Source organism: Chenopodium album, chromosome 27 (genome assembly GCF_948465745.1).
Source record: "Chenopodium album chromosome 27, dcCheAlbu1.1, whole genome shotgun sequence".
Classification (NCBI taxonomy): domain Eukaryota; kingdom Viridiplantae; phylum Streptophyta; class Magnoliopsida; order Caryophyllales; family Amaranthaceae; genus Chenopodium; species Chenopodium album.
The window spans coordinates 33,839,698-33,866,313 of record NC_137860.1 but is presented as its reverse complement, the minus strand read 5'-3'; the positions used below and the strand labels follow the sequence as shown (position 1 = coordinate 33,866,313).

The 26,616-nt window shown below is 34.8% G+C and overlaps 1 protein-coding gene across 1 annotated transcript; it reads right to left on the bottom strand.

Annotated features, from left to right (window-relative positions):
- Positions 1-947: 947 nt before the first annotated feature.
- Positions 948-26,152, bottom strand: LOC145619078 (uncharacterized). Its single transcript, XM_081673677.1, has 32 exons — positions 25,892-26,152; positions 25,638-25,811; positions 23,927-24,022; positions 23,276-23,345; positions 22,691-22,824; positions 22,411-22,551; positions 22,150-22,311; positions 21,217-21,384; positions 21,046-21,144; positions 20,740-20,817; positions 20,584-20,643; positions 19,028-19,185; positions 16,985-17,186; positions 16,383-16,502; positions 15,026-15,111; positions 14,823-14,933; positions 14,562-14,660; positions 13,926-14,011; positions 12,074-12,222; positions 11,069-11,212; positions 10,869-10,976; positions 10,078-10,188; positions 9,550-9,657; positions 9,187-9,297; positions 8,080-8,261; positions 7,468-7,939; positions 6,321-6,428; positions 5,289-5,347; positions 4,318-4,702; positions 2,075-3,616; positions 1,715-1,922; positions 948-1,622 (listed from the first exon to the last, which is right to left on the bottom strand). Exons 1-32 carry the CDS (start codon positions 26,021-26,023, stop codon positions 1,522-1,524), a joined length of 5,964 nt encoding a protein of 1,987 aa, XP_081529803.1. The 5' UTR covers positions 26,024-26,152; the 3' UTR covers positions 948-1,521.
- Between the last annotated feature and the right edge of the window lie 464 nt (positions 26,153-26,616).

Below are 26,616 nucleotides of genomic sequence, written 5' to 3'. Positions count from 1 at the left end.
TTAAGTTGGAATTGAACTAGGGTTAGAATAAATTGAAGGATATCCGGTAAACAGTGCTTTAGTGGAAAGGGGGGTATGTGTGAGTCCTGTGAGATCCGGTTTTCCGCTTCTATTGGTTTTACTTTTTTTTTTTTTTTTTAAAAAAAAAAATTTAAAAATGGACTATTAATGCTGTAACGGTCTAACGGATATATTTTCCAGTCTTCTCATTTCTCAAACCCAAAATATTTTTAATTTTAATTTTTTTTTTATTCTAAATAATGAGGAAAACTAAATTCGACTGATAATTTTTTTTTTTTTTTTTTTTTGAAGAAAGGCCATTGTTATATAATAATATCGTCTTAATTCAATGGTTAAAAAATCGTTTTGAAATGTATGGAAAAATTTTACGAGTAGTGTTTTCAATACGTTATGCGTAGTAATACAAAATACTCCATAATAGTTTATCCCTATAAAAATTTCATGTGTTAGAACTTAAGATGACTGACGTGAATTATAAATAATTGGACTCGGTTTATATTTGCTTACAACCTTCCATGTTCCATCTAACCCCAATAATTTAAAACCGTGCTTTTCATTTTAATTCCAATGCACCGAGGATCATTCTCATGTTTTTCCTTTCAATAATAGTCTCATGTATTGCTGCCTTGAACATGTTAAGATGTCTAACTAATTGATAGTATAGCACAAATGTTGTCGTACTATCATGGACATAGACCAACATTTGCACATTATAATAATTAGCCTCATGTTTAAGCTGAATTTTCAAATGGCATGTTAAATTACAAATTCTTTTTTTTTTTTTTTTTTTTTTTTTTTTTTGACGAGATAAATTACAAATTCTTAGGTGACCCTAACATGATGGACAAGGGTGTTGAATTGGAAAAGAATTATATTGAGGATAACCTTTCGACACCACCTATATACCCATCATTGTTCTCTTTCTTTATGTTGATTAAAATTCCCATCATTATTATCATTCTTATATTTTGGAATGCCCATCATTTTCTAGATAAACACTCAAAAGGAAAAGACTAAAGAACAGACGCTCCATTTAGCTATATATTGTCATGTTTTTTTAGGCATGCTAAATATAAACATGAAATAGAAGATTTTTTGCTACGTTTTATTGATTAAAGAGCCGGGCTAGGCCAAAAATCGCAGGCTCAAATTCGGGATGGACCATGAAAGGCCATCATGGCGAGAATTTTCGATCCACCTCTACTATCTTTACAGCTGAAAAGTTAAACAAAATAAGAGCCGAGAGATGTGAATGATCAAGCTCAAACTTTGAATAGTTTTGCCTCATCAAATTGAATGGGAAAAGTATCTCTCTCGTAGTGGGTATATGGATTTTTTCTTACTTGCACTTCTCTCCAACACTCTTTCTATCCCCCTAGGTTCGCGCTAGTGACTGGATGCAATGAAGGTCAGAAGATTCTATAGAAACATAAAGGAACTACTTTTACAATATTCTGTACAAGTTTTAGACAAAACTCTTATCTTGCTGTATAGCCGAGTTTACAAAATGCCTTCGTTTTGTAACAAACCTGGATACACAAATGATACAATTTGCTTCAAATGCTTCATGGAAGATTTTATGAACGCTTGTCCCTCAGTAGCTGCAACCAAAATATTAAGATTAACACTATTAAAATTGATTAACTAAGGTTTATAAACAGTTTTCTGCAGAAATGACTTGTAAGTGACTTACCTCGGACCAAAAATCTCATTTGTTTAGAGAAATCTTCAACACGTCCCATCACAGGTCTAATTCCGCAGATTTGAGAGACGCAATGTTCCAAATACAGAGCCATTTCCACTATCTTAAGCAACAAAAGGCATACAGCTTGGGTCTCAGGTTGTATTTGTTTGGATCTATTGCTTTCACAAACTTCAGTAACAATAGCAATGGTCTGGTCCTGGATTTTATTAAAGCCGTAAAAACAATCAGAAGTCAGAACCCAAGGTTCATATGTAATGAAACGGCATTATGGCATACAGATAAACTGATCATCTAATCAAAGTTGATGTTAACTGATGTAAAATCTATACAACAGGAGAAACATATTACCTGCAAACAATGTAATATTTCTGGATCTGGAAGCTCTGGGAAATGGGAAAGATCAATGAAACCCAGTTCTTCTGCTCGTCCAGCAGCATCTTTAGCTTGTAGGAGTAAGAATTTCAAGATGAGAAATGTGATATTATATATCTGTACAGCAACAGTATCTGAGAAGTATGTAGATCTCCCTGACTCTGCATTTCCATTTACTTGGTCCTTCACCACAATAGCAGTATGTGAATATTCATCAGGGAGACTGGCAGCTGAAGCACATCCAAGAGCAGCAGCAGCAAACCAACCATTTCTGCTATTTACAAATGATGGTTTTTTGCAATAATCATTTTCCTCTTTGGATATAGGAGCACATAAAAGAGGCGCAGGCTGGCCAGATGACTCTCCAAGACGGTGACTTCTCCTACTAATGAAAGCTAAAAGATGGATAATCCTACCCCGAAGCTCAGAACCCATTTCTTTGGTGGCCTTGACCCATGAGTTTCTATGCTTGGCAAGGATGCAAAGCAGCATAAGAGTATGCTCCATCTCTCTAAAAGCAGATAAAGAGGTCTTACTCTTCTGAGCCCGTGCCCGTTTCTTGTCATGGTCATCAGATGGGATGTCGGGTGCACTAAGATGATAAGCTATAAGATACGCTTTTTCAGAGAAGAAGTATAATATCATGTTATCTACCACTTCGTTGCGAAGCGAAGTTTCTCCTAACGAACAAATTGTTTCTGTAAGAACAGCCAAGCCTAATCCCCAAATAAACTGTGGCTTTTCCATCTCAGCTCCCACCATTGTGGATTTCTCAGGCTTAACCCAGTTACCCACACAGCCAGTTGATAATTCGGCAAACAAAACTCTCAGAGATGACAAGAAACCAGAAGCAACAATCATCTCAGCACCTCCTCTCACACTTGCAAGGGTCAAAAGAAACTTCATTATAACTGGAAGAGATTCAAAGCAGCTCTGATCATGAAGCTTGAGAATGAGTTGCTGCAACTGAAGATGTTGTTGGATGATAGGAAGCCATGTGCCGGGTGCCAGTAATTTCTTAATTATTAGGTCAATGGTTGCAAGGGTGATAGATTGATCAGGAATTTCAGTGCAGCTGCAAAGTATTGGCAATATGGCCAAACAATTATTAATCACTTCACTAGAGACTTCTGATTCACTGCCATTTGTGCTTGAAGAAGAGATACTGTGACAACTATGATCCACCACCAAATGAAGCAGCATTAATAAGGACCTAATTATTTGTTTAACCTTGTTACCAAATAGTCTAGACTCAAGCAGTTTTTTCACACCAAAACCGCAAGTTTTCAGTATGACCAAACAAGTAGGTGAAGGCATGCCACTGTCAACATGCCTAACAAGACAAAGAAGCAATTCTGTCTGAGCAGCTACATAATTAAGAACTTCCTGAGGTGGAGCATCGGATGCAGCTGTCAGTAATCCCAAAGTTGTTTGTAACTCATTGCATTCATGATCTACACAGGAAAGAAGTCTGTCCCTGGATATTTTCTTCAACATACTCTTCTGTTTGTTCACCGACTGAATTAAATAAGACAAAGATCATAGATCAGCGAAATGAACAAAGATTATCATCCTATGCACTGTTCAAGCAGCATTGCAACATTCCACAATGACAATTTAGAATAGTCAACATGAAATGAACCATCTCTCGGAACTATTTATCAGCAAGTTATGGATAGATGTATAATCTGTAACAGTTCAGAAAGGTCTTATGGATAAATTGAACATGTGCTGCTTAAGAAAGGATCTTACTTAAATATCCTACTGAATTAAGATTATTTATACTCCGTAACAGTTCAGAAAGGTCTTAAAGACATCTCATATTTGAAGCTATACCACCTAGTTTAAATTGGATATGTGATAAACCACATAATGTGGAGTAAGCAATCAAAAAGACCAATTGGAAATAGGAAAGCCAACCTTTAGGAAAAAGGATTGAGGATTGTTCAATGCATGCTTGTAAAATAGACACTATAGAAGTAAACATGTAATTGCAGAATGCAACCAAACTGATCAATTGAAATCATAAAAGATAAATGCTCTGGTAGATCCAGCATACTGAGCACAGATAAGTGGACACATGCACATTCCAGATGGCTATCCTTAAGAACCACACTAAAGAACTAATCATAGTAATCAAGTCTTTTATGACCATGCAGAACTTACCCAAAACTCAGATAATGATAACATAAGCAAACTAAGGAAAGCTAGAAACTTACATCCCCCATATCGAGAGTTAAAATTGTTACAAGAGCTCGCAACGCTGGGAGTCTAGAACCAAGGATTAACAGCATGGAGTTGGCACGCTGCACATAAAGCAATGTAGTCTCCGCAATCTTTTTTGACGCTTTCCATTCCGAGAAATCCCAAATATGAAGGCCAATGTCACGTTGGAGACGCCAAAGATCAAATAGGTAAGCATTGTTGGCTCCTGCCGAGTAATCATTAACACACTTCTTCTGATAAGCTTGCAGAAGACTTGAGCTAGATAAGAACTGGGAAAGCTCCTTGAATGCACCATGCTCAATGTCACGTCCCTCCAATTCTCCTTGCAGATGATAATAGAGATCATTGAGTATCAAGTTCTTTATGTGGATTCCTTCACTGAAAGAAAAGAACAATATCCCATTACACCAGAATAAAAGTGCACTAAGGATCCTAAAGACAGAAACAAATAGCAGGGATGGAACATGCAAGAGTTTAATTTCTGAAATAAATACACAAAAGGCATTCAGAAAAGACATATAAAAAGAATTGGATATGCATCACATAGACAAAAGATCCAATCAGTATGTAAATTCTTTAAAACACAGATGTAGCTCCAGACCTCCAGTTACACAAGCAGCCATCACATCTTTTTGGCAGACCCACATTTTATGACACTGGCATACAAGCATTTTTTTTATATAAAAGTACCTATCTAATTCATCCCACAAACTGAAAAACTCATTCCTCAAACAATAATAGCCTTCAGAATAAATATTTCATAAAAACCAATCTTACTATTTCTCAACTGAACTAATTTTCACAAACAATTTTCATCTTTCATTTGACTGGGTATTCACACCTGTAACCACGCTGAGCATATTGGGTGCATAACCTTCAGAAATAATCTTAAAATTTCACAACTGAACTAATTCTCACAATCTCACAAATAGTTTTCATTCTTCATTTGACTGGATATTCATACCTGTAACCATGCTGAGCATATTGAGCGCACAATTCCGAAAACGCAGGTAGCTTGAATAACTGCATGAAGTTACCATAATAAATAATCAGACTACGGCATCAGAAGAGGAAAGAAGGCGAATAATACATTAGTATGAGCATACACACAAAAAGGGAACACAACAAATTCTATAGAATATTATTCCATCATAATCTGCTTGCAACTTACTTTTCACAGTTTTCAAGATTTAAAAATACACAATACTTGTTCACGGCTATAAATTTGTTTGCTTATTATTCAATAACAACATAGAAGTATACAATCCATACAGGTTCTTTTATTTTTTATTTTTGTATTCGTTGGAGACAATTCAATTGGTAAGACGTACAGAGTAACAAAGGATTAAATTAAATGTTACAAGAAACATAAGTAGCCCAACACCAAAAATGATTTTATCCCAAACAACCCCATTTACATTTATTAATTTTTTCAAAATAAAAAAGTTTCATCACCAACCAAAAAGTGGTCAATTGTCTTTATCAAAACCTAATGATACTAATAGTAGCAGTAGATCTTAAGCATGAAAATATAATCCTTATACTAACTGAAACTGTCACTCCTTTTCACAACATAATAAACAAATAAGCACAATTTCATAATTAACGAAAAAACCAATGAGAGCTTAATAGGTACACATCATATAATTGAAGCTCTCGAAAAGTGAGATGAGAACAATCACATCTCATGCATTCCAAAACATATAGCTTGTTAACATTTCAATCTATTTGTAATTCTCTTGTTCTGACAGGTTAACACATGAATTCTTTCCCTAAACAAGATATCCTCTGTCCATAGATATATTCAAGACAACATATACATGCAACTTTTGGATGTAGGGACATGTGGCAAGGAGTACTGAGTACAAGTTCTATGAGCAGTAAACTTAACAAGGTTAGTAAACACATTCAAGATACACAACTATGAAAGAGATATATATGTTAAGAGGTCCACATAGCAGGTGGAACCTTCAGCATGAAAGAGAAAGGAACTGACCTTTGTAGACAATGCGGTAACTTCTGCTATGAAAGATAAAGACATGCTACCAGAATCACCTGTGGCCAACTTCCCAATTATGTGTGAAACAAGCAAACCAAAAGCAATCTGCAGGGAGGACATAATATATATTGTAAAATATAGAAAGAAATCAAGAATACAGCATGCATCCCAAAAACCACTATCATTCTGGAACTTGGGGTTAGGGAAAAGAAACAGCTGACCTTGGTACACAGTGCATCACTTAGAAAACAATTAGGTGAAGCATAAAAAAAATTGCTCGAGGATAGTCCAGTTTATAAATTACAATATTTAATTAAATGGAGAGAGAGCGGACAGCACCTATAAAAAGCTAGTATATTCATTAATATTACTATAGTATCTTTTATATAAATCTGAGATGAACTAAATAAACCCAATAGAGAGATTCTCCCTTCATTCCTTTTCTTTGTCCCGTTTGCCTTTTGGCACAATGCTCAATGCACAGATTCCAGCATCAAAATCTCTAAGCAGGAATAAAAAATAATACTTTCTCCTTTTCACTAAGTCCCCATTGGTTTGATGTAAAACAATTTTAATGAAAAATTAGTTTTCATGGAAAACATATTTTCAAGGGAAACCTCACTTGCAAGATAGTTTTCCTTTGTTTGGTTCGTACAAGAAAAGTTAAAGAGAAATTAAAAATTAGAGTGGAAATGTGGGGATAGATGAAAAGAAAGTATAAAGGAGATAAGGAGGGATTCGCCTCAATTTATACTTTCACAACATCAAAATTTAATTTTTATTTATTGATAAGAGATTAGTAATTGCAATAATGCATTGGAAAGCGTGAAATGAGAGGTGTTGTAATTTTGGTGAAACTGCATATATTGAAACTAAACATCGAGATGAACCTAACATCCCAATGAGTATGTTTTTTTCTCATATTTATTAATGATTTTTCATTGTTTAAGTTGATCTATCCTGAAAATTGGAGATACTAAATGGGAGTATGGGACAAATAAAAAGAAACAGAAGTGCATATGCACTTCAGATTATGATGAACAGCAACAAAGATTCAATATTCTAAACTATCTTTAGAGTAACAAGGAAGATAAGGATAAAAATGAAGCCTCAACAATGTAACAAGCTAATACAATAAACTAACCTTTGCTTGAAGATAAACATCAGTATCATACATGCAAGCTGCAGAAGATTTTAAAAGATTGCTCAAACAAGGGGTATCAGACCAAGATAGCAGGATATCTTCTAGCTGCTCAGATTCTGCGGAACCTTGTGCATTATTCCCAACACCACCAATTCCTTCTTTCAAGGATTGATCAGTTTGTCTCATCAGTGACTTGACATGCATTAATTTCTTTTGCAGGAATATTTCTAAGGCCATAATGTCCAATGCAGCAGATTGACATTGATACTCATAAGATAATTTCTGGGCCTCAGTTTCAGGAAGATTTATCGGCAAGGGAGCTTCTTTACGGCTGATGAGAATTACAGATTCAGACAACTGTTTCCAAAACATCTTAGATTTTCTAATGGCCTTCAAAATATCAAAATACTGAGCAGCTCCTTGCCACAGTGCTTTCATAAGATTCAGTATACTCAAAAGAACTCTGGCATTCCTGGATGTAAGATACAGACGATGAAAAAAATTAACTTGGAATAACTTTTTTTTTTGTTTTGTGTGTGTGTGTGTGTTGGGGGGGGGGGGGGGGGGCACATACGCTTACAAGATAGATATACAATATATCAGTCTTATTACCTCTCAATAAGTGTAACAGATGTATCAACATAAAGCACAAGCATATCCACTAGTAGCGTTGCATTGTCAGATTTCAAAGCCTGGGAAGTTGAAAAACATCCCTTTTCATTTAAATCACCATTAGTCCCTAATTGGTCAGCTCTTATCTCTTCACCAGAAAATATAGCAGCGAGAAAAGCAGGCTGCGCAAGCAGAATAGTTAACAATGTGAACAGACACCAAAGCAGGAAGAAAGTAAGATGTGGTACCAGATAAGTGGTAACATAAAACTCAACATGAGAAGAGATTTACATGCTTGCTTTTCATTCTCGTTGGAAGAGCAGAAAACCATGATAAGGGGGAATATTATTGCACAGACCAACAAATTAAATTGGAACTACTCTTAAGCAGGGTACTATACTACATAGAAACAGCTGTCATGGCAGCCTAAATTCAATGCGAATCTAATTATAAAATATTCAACATAACAAAAATAATCATCTACATTATCAAAAAGAGTTTTTTAGCTTAGTGCCTTAGCATTGTCTAAAGCTGAGTATCTAACATGGTGGACCAAGCTCAATTAAACCCAAGAAGATAGGACTCTAACCCATCTACAAAAAGCACAAGTTCTCTCCAATCAAATATTTGATAATAACAAAAGCCCAAGTTCTCTAAAGTTTGGATCTGTTTGACTTGCAAAGGTTTTCAAGTTGTATGTAGCATGTGCCTCAGTCTTGGCTTGCACAAGTAGTCCATGGAACACTTATTTCTCCATAATATGGGCATCTCTATTCCAACTCCAAAACTTCCATATCCACGGGTTCCATCTTGATAGTTGGATGTATTTGCATACTTGGTAACCATTAATACAGCATAGCTCTTGTTTCACCTAATTAAACTATAGTCCAAGAAACTTCCTAAACACATCCATAGGTATGACAGGAAAAAAAAGAGTAGAAGCAGTTGTAGACATAGCTAGATGATTCATACAGAGTCAGCAATAGTTTACTCCAGCATAAAATTCAAATTTTTTTTAAGCACAACTCAATCCATTCATATAGAGTTCAACAATAGGATACACTGGCATCATTATTTCTTATTGAAAAGTACTGAAACGCAACAAACCTGGTGAGTTGCTGCAGAAGTGAGTAGCTCAATAGCTGCTACAAAGAGGGGTTCATTTCTTTCAGGCTGTTCACGAATAATACTTTCAATGGCAGATCTTAGTTGCACAACCTGAGGCAAAACAGTTTCAGAAAGCTCAAAACATGGAATCTCCTCATTTATTTCTTTAGGCAAACAATACAATTAAATAAAAATTCATTTAGACCAACATATCAAGCTTTTAAAGACAAGGACTTATATACAAAGCCACAAAGTCTGTGTCCAGGATAAAGATAGACAATAAGATTCCCATTGATTTTTAATTTCAACCAAACAGCACATAAAGTTTGATTGAACAATATTGTTCCAGATATAAAATTCAACCTGTTTAGCACCGAGACCGAAGTTTGCATTTCCAGATAGACAAGGTTGCAAACGATCAGCAGTCCGGCACAGCAGTGAAAGTGCTGTAGTAGCTCCCAATTGTATAGCCTGCACAGTGCTCCAATCAGCATACTCTATACATGTATCTAATTAAAACAGAAATATTTACAAATTTTCCGATCCTCTTAATTATCTCATATTACCTCTGTTCTTGAAGTTTTTTATGCTTTCCGTTTCAGTCAATTCCTAAAAGTTCAAGAAACTTTTGCTAAATTCTATTTTTTGCAAATTCATTTTACTACCTTAACCCGTTCTCACAATGTATACTTTTCTCCAACCCACTAAACACATCAACATTTTTACCCAATTGCCTTAATTTCTGTGCAAACACTAATCATAAAGAACTTCTGGCAATGGAGGTAGTATATGACAAAAGAATGTAATAGTTAATTTTTCTTTCAATTTCAACAGCCCTAATTAGATTGACTTAAGAAGGAAATCTTATGATAAAAAAGATTTAAAGCATACAGGATTTTGGAAATACGAGATTAAGGATGCCAGGGCCTCAACAACAGGAATCGGCTTAGTAGAGTTTGACAGCAATGCTTGGTAGAAGACTGGCAAGCCAGAGTAGTCATCCTGTAAAATAGCAGGGGAATATGGCAGGTAAATACAATGTTGTCCAAGAAAAGTTGCAAATAAATCAAGATGTACCTTGAAATGAATTACAGCAATATGTGAAGCATTAAATTCTATAAAAGTTACACCATGATCTATGGCTTCTTATGTACTCCCTTGAGTCCCTCCTTTGCATATAGTTGTTTCACTTCAATTTACATGCTTTTTATGGCTAAGTTCAAGGGTGGTGCAAGGGTATAAATGTAGAGTAAAGCAAGGGTTGATAGAAAAACAAGGGTATAAATACCAATTTGAGTCGGAGGCAAAAGTTACTTTGGAGAAAAAAAAAATATAATATATATATTTATTAAAATAAAAAATAAAAAATAAAAATAAAAATAAAAATAAAAAAAACAGGGCAGCACAACTACTTTAAAACACCACGAAAAGAATGTACAACAACTTATTAAAAATGGCGGGAGTAAAAGCTTTGGAAGGAATGTCTATCATATTGTACCCGAGATAAAATACCAAACTTAAATAAAGGCTAATAGAAGATCTACCTAGTAGTTACACAACCTACTTCAGAATACCTTCCCCTTATCCTGTCCCCTCTTTGTCATTATGCCTATGGACAGGGAGGATTTTGTTCAACATTCATAATGTAAATGAGATCTATATTGCAAAGAGAGAAGTAGTACCTCTGGGAAGGTGGAGAGAATGTTCACTAGAATATCCAACATGGAGCATATTGCATGCTGCAACCCATCAATCTCTCTCCAATCATAAAGTCTACTGACGTTGAGTTTCTGAGCATAAAAGGAAACATTTAACTCTACAATTGAAAAGTAAAAAACCTAGAAATAAGGATGAATGTAAATTTAAAACGAGTCACAATTACCTCTAATGCTGGTGATGTTGTACAAATAATACGAAGTATCATACCATGGATGGAAGAATCAGAAAGTATAATATCTTTGATATACCCACCAAGCTTTGTAAGGTATGGGACAGATATAATGCTCATTTTCAGCACTTCAAGCACCTGTGCAGAAAGGAGAAATAAGATGACACAGGAAATAATCAGGAAACAGTTTTTTTTTTTTTTTTTACTAAAACAGCAATAGAAATTCAAGAGAAAGAAAAAAAAAAAAACCATTAATTGGTGTAGTGTCCTATTGTGCAGAAGAAACATCCACAGATGTGGCCCTGGAGCAATCATATCTATAAATCTATCCAATGTTCTCAGGCATTTGAACCCTTCCCATCTCTAAGAGATGCGTGACAAATAGATGATTATGATGTGAGGGGAGCTTTAAACAGAAAATCTACCAACAGGACAGTTATCATCAAATGCGATTTGGTAAGAACGACATAATCTGTTTCTATGCAGACTAAAGTCTGTCAACATAATCTATTTGTTTGCAAATAATATCTCTCAAAACAATCTGTTACTTCGGAAATTAATGTCTATCAACATAATCACTATGAATATAGCATGCGAGTAAATGTACGGTACCAGGCTTTTGACAGAATCATATACAGATATAACAGCCTCCTGACTTTCAACTACATTCAGACTCCAATAGTCCTATTTCAAGACTTTTGATACTACAAATATTGACTTGATACTCGGATTGTTACAGGATACTTGATTTTATCATCACAAAAAGTTATGGAGACATTTGTTTAAAAAGAAGGTGCTGATGTGCATGTCCCATAAAAGGGCAAACCAAAACATATCATAAAGTTCAAGATGAGAGCAAAGGATGATGTATTGGTATATCCAGATAACTATAAAAGTCAATTGATTATGCAACTTCACAGTGATCATGCAACTTTTTAGCCATAAAAAATAAGGCAAAAGAAAACTAGAAGGTACCACAGAGAGAAAAATATTACATACTTTCAGAGTCACATTCCATCGATCTTGCTTCACCTTATATTTCCAGTACTCATGATTTACAAAGACATACTGAAGACAGAACATGACAAGAGCATGGGAAAATTCATTTTCTACCTCAGCTCCAAGAAGTTGCTTGGTGAATTCTAAAACTGCAATATCAAACAAAGTTGTATGAAACCTCTGTAATATATTATAGTAGTATAACAAATACAAAGTGATAGAAATAGCAAAGATTAGAAAATAAACGAGAGCAAACAAAGATTAGGTATAAGAATGTGCCATAGATGACAGATGTCGGAAGCCAGTGACGAACAATAGGATATCTAGAATACTCCAGGATGTTTACAGCACTCTAATCCTAGATGGCAGTTATTTATAAAATTTTCACACACCACTATCAAACTCAGAAGCAAAACAGGGTAGGATGAGAGGCAGGGAAAAGAAATTACTCTATCTATTCTCCTTCCAACCAACCCTTGAAGTTAAATCTAGTTTCTTGAGAAGTCATTTGAGCATTACAAATAGTAAAAATTGACCATACAGAAAATTAAGTATATACTGACAAAATAAGGGTATTTTGATGATACAGCAAGAATTCCAATAAACCTTGCACCAAAACATCTATCAAAGTTCCACTTTGGGAAACATCAGGAGGAAATAAGAATACACAATATCTTTTTTAGATTCTATTGTCAGACAGAGCTCGGTAATTTGACATAGGACCTCAAGATGTAACAACTAAATCAACAGCGTCTTATATATTATAAAAAAAAAAATAACAAACTTGTAGCTTGGCAGAAAAGATCAAAGGGTTTCCAAATTTGTAGGCAAAGTTTATAAATGTTAATATGTTTGATGATTGTAGCTAAGTTGATTGATTAATAAAACGCATTATTTAATCACTAGATGTTAGCACTTTAGACAATTTAAATGAATGATTGAACTATTTTGCTGCATAGGCACTTATGCATATTGAAAAGAATGACACCTTTCCTTTTTGAGTACTGCTTCATCTTCTATATAATTATTGCCTGTACCTTAAACTGACATACACAATAATTTGAGAAATATATTTTTCCGTGGAACATAAAAGTAATACACATTAACACTCTCTTCATTTATTAATTACATACAGCTTCTTACACATTTGAATGCACGTATAAGTCGGTGGCTAAGAGGAAGTACGAAAAGGAAAACTTAGCTAAAATAATACTAAAGAGACAAGTGTACACTAACGAGTTAACAAAAACGATTCTGTGACTTAAGTGTGGAGAAAATAGGCAAATAGGTAACAATAATTTCCCAGGCAATATTCAACCCTTTTCTGAACAAAAAAACAAGACACCATAAGCTCAGAACAGTAGAAAAATGTATAATTTGAAAAAATCCAAGGAAATTAAAAGGTGACCATCAAGGGAAGTTAACTAGGAGTAACCGATAACAAGAAATTGTATGACTTTGGCATTGGTTACCCCCAATATCAAGCAAACGGAAGCTAGAAATGGAAGAATGCATGCTAAAGCCCCAACCAGAATTACATACAAAGTTTGGATACATTTACTCAATAGAAAAGGATGAACCAGTGCAAGGGACAGAAGGAAAACTATGGAAGCTTTCTTTTTCCTTTCTTAGGAAAAGATACATGAAGAGAAACTAAGAGATAGTAAATAGTTACATAGTGCAGCCACCTTCAAAGCTGATTAAATACCCAACATGATCAAGGGCCAAAACTCTACAATGAAATTCAATTTAAACAATGGTAAACATAGCACGATTCCATAAGTACATGAATGAGTGACTGCAAAAGAGAAAGAGCTAAAGTAATAAGCATGATCAAAATCAATGTAGATACCTGAAATAGTCAGGGGACAACCACCATTGTGCTCACAATCAATCAAAAGCATTTTTGCAAGTCTTCCAGAAAGTAACCATGAACCACTGGTATAAAAATAGAAAGCATCAAATGTCAAGTTCTACATCTTGATATGTCCATTTGTCATTCACCATTTGTCCGAGATACAAAAATCATTTTAAGTAAATCATTGAAGCAATTTACTGGAAATTATATTGCTCAAACACTAGGTCTAAGTTTTAATTTGCTACACCAACACATCTTGCCAGTTTTATGATAAGAGTTGTTGGAGTTTACCATAAAATTGACAAATAAGATGAAAATGACAACACCAACAGTCCATTGTAAAAAACTAAAAACTACCATAGACAAGATTTTTACAGTACACAAGCAAATTGTGTAAGAGACAGAAGTTTCAATTACAAGATAGAATTAGGTACTGCAACCTGGTCAATCCAACGAATTTATAATTAAAAAAATAATAATAACATAAACCCAGTAAGTAGTTAGTTAGAGGAGTTGGAATAGATGCAAACACAAAACAAATAAATGATATCCACAAAAGCAAGTAACGACAATGCATATCTGTTTCACTTGAAAGTTACATGGTATAATGACCAAAAGATAAGCACTAACCTTGATAAACTACTGTTCTGATCATCGAATATGCTAGATTTTAGGGACAGATCAAATATATTCATCTTCAAAACCACAGCACTAACATGTGATGGTGAGCTGAATTCAAAGGACAATAAAAGGAAAAGAATTAATTCTCAAAAAAAAAAAAAAAAAAAAAAAAAAAAAAACACTTTTGTAATCTACAAACTTTGTTTGTTCAAGGAATGCTTCCAGGAAAATAGACAATCAGCCAAAACATAGAACAATTGAGAAAATTACCCTTTCATCATCTTTGCAAGAATATTAACAGTCATGGACATAGCTAAAACACTGCCACTGTATGGTGACAGATTTCTGACAAGGTTGCACAAGACTTCAACCATGTCAATCCTGCAATAAAAAAAGAAATTTGACATTAAAATATTAAAAACTAGACAAGGAGAAATAAACAAAAGCAAAATGAAACTCGGACTAAAAGGTACCAGATACCACCATCCATATGCTCACCGCCATAGCTTGTTTGAAGATAAAGCGATTTGCCAATATTCATCATAGAAAAACAAACATCCTGCATATGATTAAGCACAGGACAGTGTGAGAGGATGTTGCAAGTAAATGGTATGCAGTGTAAAGATATATGTGATGTTTTATTCATGCAGCTAAAAACAAAGCCTATCTATTTCAGGTGAGCAGATATTGTTCCTACTGCGCATGGCTTAATCCTTAATTATTTTTCAGATATGTGGCCTACGGAACCAGCAAGAAGCTTAGAACCTTAGTCATTACCACTATCGGACACGCACAAGATAAACAGCCTACCACATTCGGAAGTCCAAACTCTCTGCTTCCTCTTGTATACAAGTTACTGATATATTGTGATACCTCATCATACCATATTGATTTCACTATAACAGCAGGATATTTTCACCTAGTATCATTACTCTGTAAATGTTAACAGTGCAGACTATTGATGTATACTGTGAAAGCATTCATTAGCAACGGATAGTCATGTGGAATATTTGCCTATTTTGGGATAATTTCATTCCAGAGGCCACAAATAGAAGGGTATTAACACCTCAGCTTGACTACTCGAAACTCCTTAAAGTAGTGCATACCCTAAGACCTGGCTATATGATGTAGGGCTCTGAGCAACAGCACTAATCTCCGTAGCTCTGCAATAGCACTATGTTGTAAAGGATAACACCCTGCTATTTACACACAAGGGGGAGTGCATATCAATACATTATACTCTCAATCTCGAACCGACCTTTACTGGTCTTCAAGGTTGTTCTTTGACTGATCATATCTTTTTAACATAATACCCAAAAAAATTTCAAAAAATATGTCCATAATAAGGCTGGTCCAAAAAGTATAGCTGTACATTTAAGATCAGCATAAGTTTAAGATTCTTATTGTTAACCAAGTATAAAAAAAAAACTTTGATTTTAACCTTTCTTAGGTCTGCATTTATTTGACCCTCACAACCTAGGCAAGGGCCTTGGTAGAAAATTGAAGTGAGGTAGAAAAACAAGAGTTTTACATCCAGATCCTAGAGGTTACTAAATCCAAAGCCAAGCACTGAAATTAATTGGACAAGAGGCCAAGTTAGACCAACAAAACTTTGGAGGACCAGATATACTTTCAAGGAAAATTGTGTTACAGGGTGTTGTACAGCAACATTCACCTAAGAGGCTATGACCTACTTAAAATTCTATCAATAATGAAGGATTAAAATCTTATTATATAATTTCATTTGAAACAGCCAACTCCAAAAAATTAGAGGCTAATTAATTCACTTAGCAATCAGCATGCCAACAAGAGTATCAAATAGCTTCTTACCATGTTGAAGGATACAACTCGACTAAAAAGGTCAAGGATCACAAGAACCTCTTCATTACCATCCAGCTCCAGCATCTGGGCTAAACGCAGAAGCAAGACAACCATCCCAGACTGCTTGTACTGCAGGTTTATGAAGCAAATGTTAATGCCACATAATATCACTCCAGCTCAAATCAAAACAATCTAGCACCAAGTCATAGAAAAATCTAAGCAAGTAAAAAAGCACTTTTGAAAGATTAAACGCATGAAGTAATAAAAGATTTTTTTTTTAAAAAAAAAAAAAAACAAAAAACAAAAATCGGCCACAATATTATACAATAACAACAGTCATCATAATAAATGTCTATCATGCAACAAGTTCCCAAATATCAACCAATCAATGTTCTAGTAATGGCAAGGAAAAATGATTTAATAAACAGGGAAAATCAATTCGAAACAAGGCACCTTTGTACCTTACTATTTATAATTTGTTACAGGCTAATTGTAATCATCCAGAATAAAGAAATTTAAAATGCAAGGGGCACTGAGATGGAATTTTTTTCATCCTATGTCATGAGAGCAAATGGAGCAAAAATGAAGCAAATGGAAGATACTTTAATTACCTCCCAGCGCACAAGAGCAGTTCTGGAATCAATCATTCTCAGAATACGACCACGGGTTTTACTTGGAATAAGTAAACCTTCAACAGTAGGAACATGCAATGGAATTTGAGTCTCAATTAACTGAGATGCTCCAGTGACCAATAAATCACTATCTATCTCAACCACAGACGAGATTCCAACAGATTTCTCCATGAAATTGTACCTGCAAACATAAATAAGATGAGAAATCCAGAGTTATGACTTATGAGACAGTGTGATATCCCAACTTTGATTGTTAAATCATTTATGCCTAAGAGTATAATTGGACAATAAAAACTGAATCCACAAATTTCCAACATGTTCACTCTCATTAGAAGACAAGGTTCCAGAACAAGTCAAAGATTTTGTTTGCAACTATGGATTCTTATGCTGGAAATTCCCAATGCCTAAGATAACCTATGAGCATGATGACCCCATAATGCAATAAATGCATCAAGCTAGAGGCAAAACTAGGTGACACTAGTTTCTGCATTGTAAGCTAGTTTCCTCTTATGAGAACGATATCTTAAGTGTGCTAAGGGTGTATTGTGCATCTTTCTAAGAACTATATACATGAATATGTGAATTTGTTGATAGGTTATGGGAAAAAAGAGAGGAGGAGAAGGGAGGAAAAGGAGTGTGGGGGGGGGGGGGGGGGGGGGGGGGAGTGGACTTCCATTAATAACAAGCGGGTAAATTGGTAAGTGAGGGGCGTCAAATCTAAACAAATACTTAATTATGTTCCTTATATCATCAATATGCATGTATGTGGGAGATTAGTATAACTAGCATCCCTTTGGACACATGATCATCAGAAAAAAGATTTCAGTTACATTTATGGTAATTATTTACTTTTTGTAGGATGGTGTATCTTCAACCTTAGAAGTTAATGTTACTCTCGCTCATAACTAATCAATCAATCAAAGCCTTAGTCCCATAAGTGGGTAGGCTACATAACCAAAAGTGATTATTCCATATAGTCATCCACAACAATCTTCCTCCTCCATCCCATACGATCAAATACCTCATCCTCATGCAAATCCATTTGTTTCATAGCCTTCCTAACTCCTTCCAATCAAGTCATTTTTGGTCTCCCTCTACCTCCTCTCGCTCATAAGGTAAAAAAACTAATTCTCCGTCCAATATAAATTAAATGTCCTGCTTTGAGTTTCAACAATTAAATTAGCAAACTGTGAGCAATAACAATAATTATACAAATATATCAAAACCTCAGCTTGAAAATAATGTCACTAAATCTAGCTTCCTCGTGTTAATATTACGAAAAATGCAAATAAATCACCATAATCCTCGTGTTAATTATGTTCCTTATATCATCAATATGCCTGTATGTGGGAGATTAGTATAACTAGCATCCCTTTGGACATATGATCATCAGAAAAAAGATTTCAGTTACATTTATGGTAATTATTTACTTTTTGTAGGATGGTGTATCTTCAACCTTAGAAGTTAATGTTACTCTCGCTCATAACTAATCAATCAATCAAAGCCTTAGTCCCATAAGTGGGTAGGCTACATAACCAAAAGTGATTATTCCATATAGTCATCCACAACAATCTTCCTCCTCCATCCCATACGATCAAATACCTCATCCTCATGCAAATCCATTTGCTTCATAGCCTTCCTAACTCCTTCCAATCAAGTCATTTTTGGTCTCCCTCTACCTCCTCTCGCTCATAAGGTAAAAAAACTAATTCTCCGTCCAATATAAATTAAATGTCCTGCTTTGAGTTTCAACAATTAAATTAGCAAACTGTGAGCAATAACAATAATTATACAAATATATCAAAACCTCAGCTTGAAAATAATGTCACTAAATCTAGCTTCCTCGTGTTAATATTACGAAAAATGCAAATAAATCACCATAATAAAAACATTATGAAGCTGTATACAGCTAGGAACACGGAAGAGGGTCAGCAAGAAAATCAAACCACTAACACTGCAAGAAATTTTCAGAGAAAAATTCACTATTTTTTACTCAACACACAAAAACAAATCTTTACTCACACACACTCTGCGGGCCAGCACCCCTCAGAGACTGCAGTTAAAAAGCGAGTCAGCTCGATAATTCTGTATGGAAATTCACCCTCCAAATTGCAAAGGAGACAACGAACAGGACCGTCAACTATGCTGCTCTTGTCCCAGAATTGAACACAAAGTGACTCCTGCAGCATATTTAAAATCAGATTACAAAGAAGAGCACTTCTCTACCAAATCAGTGATTACAAGTATAACTTTAGCGCACCCTAAGGTTTCACAAAATTCCATCTTTGGTGCACCGCGTTTATACTAATTCCATTTCGGTAACCTGACATTGAAAGTTTTTTCCCCCACTTTAATGTCATGAAATTAAGTTCTTCAACAGTTCCATTTAAATAATTTATCCCGTCAAAAAAAAAAAAAAAAAAAAAGATTATCACGTGTCTTTCATTATTCCATGGATAACTGATGTCATCTAAAATTCTTACAAATCCCAAGTTCATAAAAACAGCACAAAAATATAAAATAAAAAATTATTCCCTTCCTTATATTCTGGTTTTTTGCTAAAAAAAACAAAGAAGAAAAACAATCTTGGCAAATTCATCAAACACGACAAAGTATAAAAGAAGGCTTAAATTCTGCTCCAACTTGTAGTGGAATCAACATGTAAAACAAGAATCGCATGAAAGAATGTCAGGGCACCAGCATAAAATTAGAGAAAACACAGGACACCAAAGTGAAACTACGCCAAATTTCAAGGTGCAAAAAGTTTCTTAAAAGTAAACTGCACATTTGCTAGTTTGCAAATATCAACTTTATAAAAAGCATGCACATAATAGATGAGACCATACCAAATAACGAGCACATGGTTAACACCATTAATGTTGACCCTTTTGGATCAATAACCAAATCATACAGTACTAAAATACTACTTCCTCCCGAATCACTCGTAACGCCCTTAAGAGGTAAAGGATTTAGGCAATTTAATTGGCGTTATATTCTGCTGGGTGGTAGTTGATAGTTGGGTAATTTTTTAGTGGGAAATGTATCATTACTTATGAAGATATGAGTGGGGGGATTTATTTATATGTTTTTAAGAAAGTAACAAGTATATTGGTCTGAAAGTCAGTGAGAAATATGAAAGATACTGACGGTTCATGCCTTCGTAAAGAGTGTTGTAAGTAATAGCGACGGCTTTATAGAAACTGATACACATCATTCGGGACAGAGGGAGTATATTATTAAAAAAAATCCCAGAATAAGCACATAAAAAATTGTTATGAAATTAAGGAACCTTCATTTAAGAAAATTTAATGGCACGTCCATCTACTTCCAAAAGAGATAGTGCAAAAATGCTAAACATCCATCCCACTTTAGTTGTCCATTTGACCAAAAATGAGAGATTTTTGGTCAAACAGGGCAAATAAAGTGGAACAACGTGAGCATTTATCAAGTTAAAGGAATGAGGATTTTGCCTTGCTCCATCAACCAAATGCTTCTGGCAAGTAATATATTCACAAATGTAGTTATCAATGATAACATTCAAGAAACACTTTACGAAAAAAAAAAAGTAGAATACATACCTCTCCACGGTAGGTCTCACATAGGATATTTAATATAAGTCTGAAAGTATCATCTTCCAGCTGCAAAACGATTAAACCATATAGGTGAAGATAAGAAAAACAATAAACTTAGTACATTAATGATGCCCCCCTTCATCCCCAAAAGATAACAATTACCTGGGTATTAATTTCATAAGATGCAATAAACGCAGAAACAAATGTCCTCAATATGCTTCGGTATCCAGCCAGAGGTCCCTTAAGCAAACACATACAGAATCCATCAGGAATAAAATGATAATGGCAATTGATTTCGGCAAGAACTACAGATCAATTGACAAGTCTCTCCATAATAGTTCATAACTTCATATAGTTGCAAACTTACAGCAAAAAAAGGCAAAGCAACATATCCAAGATAACAAAAGGAATAAAATCACTAACTATACTTGCTACATGTACAGATGAATATCAGCACGTATAACTTACATCTGAATCCTTCATCACATCACTTCGAAGAATTTCCATAAAAATGCTCAACGAAGAAGACTCGAAGGCTTGACGAACATACCCAACATGGTCAACTTCCTGAATAAATCATAAAACATGTGCTTATACATATGATATGTGAAAGAAAACTATATTATCAGATAAGCTTACCGTTAGCTCACTATGTTCCTCTTTTCCAGGAAGAGATACAATCAGGCAAAGAAAAACAGCCCAGGCAAGGATCAGAGGACCCGCTTCTTTGGTTTCATAAATATCAAAACTGGATATTACAGAATCCATCTCTAGGATATCACTTGATGAAAACACACAAGAGCTATCCTTGCTGAATAATCAAAACACAAAGAAGGTTTTCAGTTGTCATATAATTGTAAATAATACAAAAGAAAGACAAACAAAGGAGCCACCGTCGCTGGAAACTTGACCAATCAAAAGCCTATAACATTGGCTACAAGTCTTTGGGCACAGCAAAAGAAAACTTTGCAGCAGCTAAGTCCATAAGAGATATGGGCCCAATTTAAGCTTTCAACCGCATTATTAGATACAGAGAAAGTTTATTTGGAGATGTTTAACAGGATATTAAAGCTACTCCAGCAGAAATTTGTTATTTGAACATAATTTTTCAAGCCCTAAAAATATGTGCATGGGTACACATATCCTTGCTAATGAGGTGAAAATACAACCCTAAACCCATAGGGTAAATAAGGTACCATTCCTTCTCCCATTGAGTGTTAGACACAGAAGAACGAGCTTCTGATAGTTGCAATGCTATGCAGAACAAATTTCCCAATACTATAGAAACTGCAGTTCAGGAAAGGAAAAGGAGCCAAAGGAGGACTAGGGCAACATTTTCAAGAGCAATGACACACTTTGGATTTTGTAATTCACCACTACACTACTACAGAGTACAGACAGTCATGCCAATAGCTGAAACAATTAAGTCCCACTCCTGACATTTTACTTAATTTTGTTGGTGACAAAATCGGCAACATACAACATTCGCAAAAGCAACAATATTAATTATAGGTGGTTTATCAATGTTTAGAGCAGAAAGCAACACCATATCAATTGGATCAAATTGAAAACTTGCCTAAAGGGAATTTCATCATGTATCATTTGAAGAAGACTCTCAAAGTCCAAGGCCTCTATAAGTATCAATAGCATCTGAATCTTAGCACGATAACAATATTTACAAGCTTCAGCAGACACCCCCAGCTTAACAAAGTTTGATGATCCAGCTGTCATATCCTGAAATGCAAATTTTTGGTAAGTGAGAAAGTGACAATATATATTCCACAATTACATTGAGCAGTAAAAGAACAACAGAAGGACCAACAAAAAATATACCTTATACAGCAGGCATAAATCCTTCCATTTAGAAGCACTGCAAGTAGAGAATGACTCATAATATACAAGAAATAGAATGTCCAAGATCAGGTTGGCTTCAATTAGAATCTCTTCACCCCACAATATGAAAAGATCAACATCCTGGATGCCATTGCCATCAAGAACACAGTAATGAGACAGAATCCTAGCAATAGGCTATTGATGTATCGTAAACTTAAGATCAGGAAATTACTTTCCTAATTTCACAATGATGCAACAAAACAATCATGCAACGACATACCATGTGCTGAGGAAAAGATGATGATAGTTGTCCATCCAGAATAGATATCAACTTGCTCTCTAGACCATCAGAAATGAGCTTGGAAACCTCATGCCAAATGGCTTTTTCTTCTTCAACAGATGATCCAACATTCACTGAACCATGATTCAGAAATCAATATTAACCACATTGAAGTTATTCGTGGATTACAAATACAAATGTTGATGAGATGAACAAAAAAGCTACAGAACAAATGAGGCGGATATAAAGACATTGTTAAGGATATTAAGGAAGGGTACCAAATCGAGAGAGAGAGAGAGAGAGGTGAATAGACAATTAATGATTAATTGTACTCCCTCTTATTTTTATTACTTCTTTCTTTCCACTGCTAAAAGAAAAGTAATAAATATCTTCAGAAGGAGTCTCAACCAATTCAAAAAATACACCTTAATCTCTCACACCACTCTAACCCAAACAATTGATGATCAAACTCCAACATTATTTTCATTAACTAACTGCCCTGATAAGTGAGCACACTAAATTGGGACAAGAAAAGTAAATAAAATAGTATTTAAGCACAAAGGTAGCAAGAGAATGTAAACTCACATCCGTGAATAATCATTTGGCGAGCACATTTAAGTAAGCATTGCCTTTGAGTGTAATATTGCAGCACTATCTTCAAAAGAGACAACAATAAGACAAAGTAGTAAGCTGATATGATGCTGCTTTACTATAACTGTAATTGTTAGGCACGACTTCATTGATAATTACATAAACACGAAGAAGTGCACAACCATAAAACAAGATATGATAATATTACTCAAAGGTAGGTGAAACAACCAGTTGATAAAACACAATCTGCTGAAAAATGAATAATAAATATAATGTCGCATTCTATAATATCTAGGTGATATGAGTTGCGTAGAACCCCTCACAGCTAGGGTAATGAAACACATTATTTCTACCAGCACTCGATAAGACATAAGAGGTGAAAGCCTCTAATATATTGTCATGATTTTTCTTTATTTGTTTTGGCTCAAGTAACAATGAGCATTGCTAAAACACACAAGGGGTATAGCCCATGTGTAGGAGGGTTTGTCACATAATTCATAACATATCTTCATCAGCAGGCTACACTAGAGTCCATAATCCATATTCTAAGTGCACCAAGTATTCACCAAGTCACCAACAAAGTTATAAATAAAAAAAGAGGCATCAACAGATAATTGTAATACATTAGGTAGATAAACTACAGACCTCATGGAGAAAACCTTGTATGGCACCATCAACAAAATCACTTTTCTGATCCATCGACCTTTCAACAAGAATATACGACTGTATCTCATCTAAGCACTGCACAAAATAAAAAGTGTTTGATTATTACTCATAGTTTGATTAAAATATATATATTTCAGCAGATGCATTTAGCATGAAAAACCCTACTATCATCTCTGAGTACTATTCCAGTTGACAGAACAAGAAAACCAGGAAAGCCACTGCATGTAATAGAAAAAGTTGATAACTGTAAAATTTAGGACTTGCAAGTAGAAATCCACTGCATGACCTACAGAAATAAGAGCACCAGATGTATAAATGGAATTATGGAAGTAACGCAAAACAAGAAGATTTATACCATAAGCTTTTGCCTTCATCTAGAGTGAACGGTCACTATATTCACTTCAATTGAACTTGTCACCTTTCCAAAATTAGTAACAGTTTTTGATTGGTGAATGACATGATTTCCTAATATGCCACTCTAAGGCCCTATATTCTTCACCTTAATTTTTCTGAACTAAAATTATTTTAACTGAACTTAATTTATTTCTACTTATCCTCAATTATTTTACCAAACAAAACTAACTTTTACTGATTCCCTATATTAATGTTCATTAAAATAACTAATTTTTTTTTTTTACTGATGAAACTTTATTTTTGCTGAATTGAAATTAATTTTTAATTTTACACAACTTGAATTCCTTTTACAATATATTATTTGAATAACTTGAACAAAGCAAGGCCTAACTTAAGTAAAAGAACACGATATCACAAAGAGTTTTTAATTATGCCAAATCCTTACTTATTAATAAATGACGAGCTCAAACATGAGATTATCTTAAGTAGGCTTTGCACCAGCCCCATGCCAAAGGAGATTTTGACAACATATAATCCTAGTAAGGTTCGGTCCTATAACCAATTGGTGATAGGTGGAGTAGCTCTTAGTCATTCTCCTCCTACACTTTCCATGTGGGACAACAACTCACATGTGGGTTGTTTTCCTAACAATTACTCTATCTTGCTCGGAAAAAATTGGCATATGGTCCTTAGACTCCTTACTCATCTTATGTAAGGAGTTAATGTGAATTTAACAAAATAACCTTTGTAGCGGCTGTGTGACTTGTCCCTCCAACATTCTAAATGGAGAATTATGCATTATGCAAAATCAAAGCATGACCAATTGTCACATAGAAAATGTGATCTTTTTTTCCAAGCATCTAAAATTGGATATCTATTATTCCCGGACAAAGAAATAATGATTAGTTTCAGACAGATTAAAATGATATCAGGAACTATACTTTTTACAATGTCTAGCCTAGGGATCAAACAACTCTTCTATAGTTGTTCAAGATAGAAATGTCAATTACAATTAACATCAACGATCAAAATTACAATGCCTGATGAATCATCACACCTATAAATTTTCAATAAACACAATGCCGAAATGCAGATAAATGTACTTCTAGTAAATTGATGCCACCATCATTAAAGAAGCATCAACTAGTCTAGCAAACTACAGAAACCCTTAGTATCCATAGCATAACCGCGAAAATCACGAAAATACTTTCTTGTAAAGAAGCAAATTAGCAATTCAAGAAAATCAATTAAAACAATGGAACAACAAATTCAAATTAGCAGCATTGAAGCAAATAACAAGAAATTAATTTGGAAAAAAAAAATCGAAAAAGCATACCACTGTGGAGCTGAGCTTCAACGCCAATTCCTTCAATTGAGGTTTAATACTCAACTTATGCGAACCAACACTAACTTGCTCAGAATTCAACGCCGATTTCGACGCTTCACTCGGAGGTTTAAACTGAGTGACTGTATTCAAGAACCAAGCATGATTCTGCTTCAACTTCTCAACCTACAAATGAAAAATCCACCATTGTTAGGGCACGAAATTTGAAGAATTTGAGAAAATGTGAAAGAGGAGAGAGGAAGTACCAGAGAAGGAGGGAGGTCGGAGGAAGAAGGAGAAAGATTCTCGAGGTCAGTGAGGAGGAGAGAGAAGGAGTCGAACCAGAGAGAAGAATGGAGAGAGTTGGTTGAGGTTGCGGCGATGGAGGATGCCGCCATTGGAGAGAGTGAGAAGAAGCTGTGTGAAGTTAGGGCTCAGAGGTTTTTCTGGTTCTGTGTTGTGTTTTTAGAGCCCGCGCTTTTGATGCTTTAAGTGGAGAGAGAAAGAGAAGAAGAGAGTTGAAGAAGGGAAAGACGATATGAGCCCAATGTCAAAACATTTTACAAGAGTACGGACTAATTTTATTTCGGTACTGGAATGTCGAGTGATTTCCTTCAGGACTACTAAAATACAAATTAATTCCCTATATAAGTCGGTTTTAAAACTATTTCCTACAATACCGTCCACATAGGATCGGTTCCTAGGTTTGGAATTTGACAGTATAGAACCGCTAATACCAATAGAGGTTGCTAATACCAATAGAGGTTCTATGCATAGAACCTCTAATACCATTAGAGGTTCTATAATAGTTAAAACCGCCAATAATGCTAGCGGTTTTATGCTTGCAAATGCCGAACCTTGAAACCGAGCCTACGTGGACGGTGTTGTGGGAAATAGTTTTTAAACCAATGTATATAAGGAATTAGCTTATAATATTACATTATTTTGGGAAATCACCCCTGGAATGTCAACTAAATTAATTGGTTAAAAA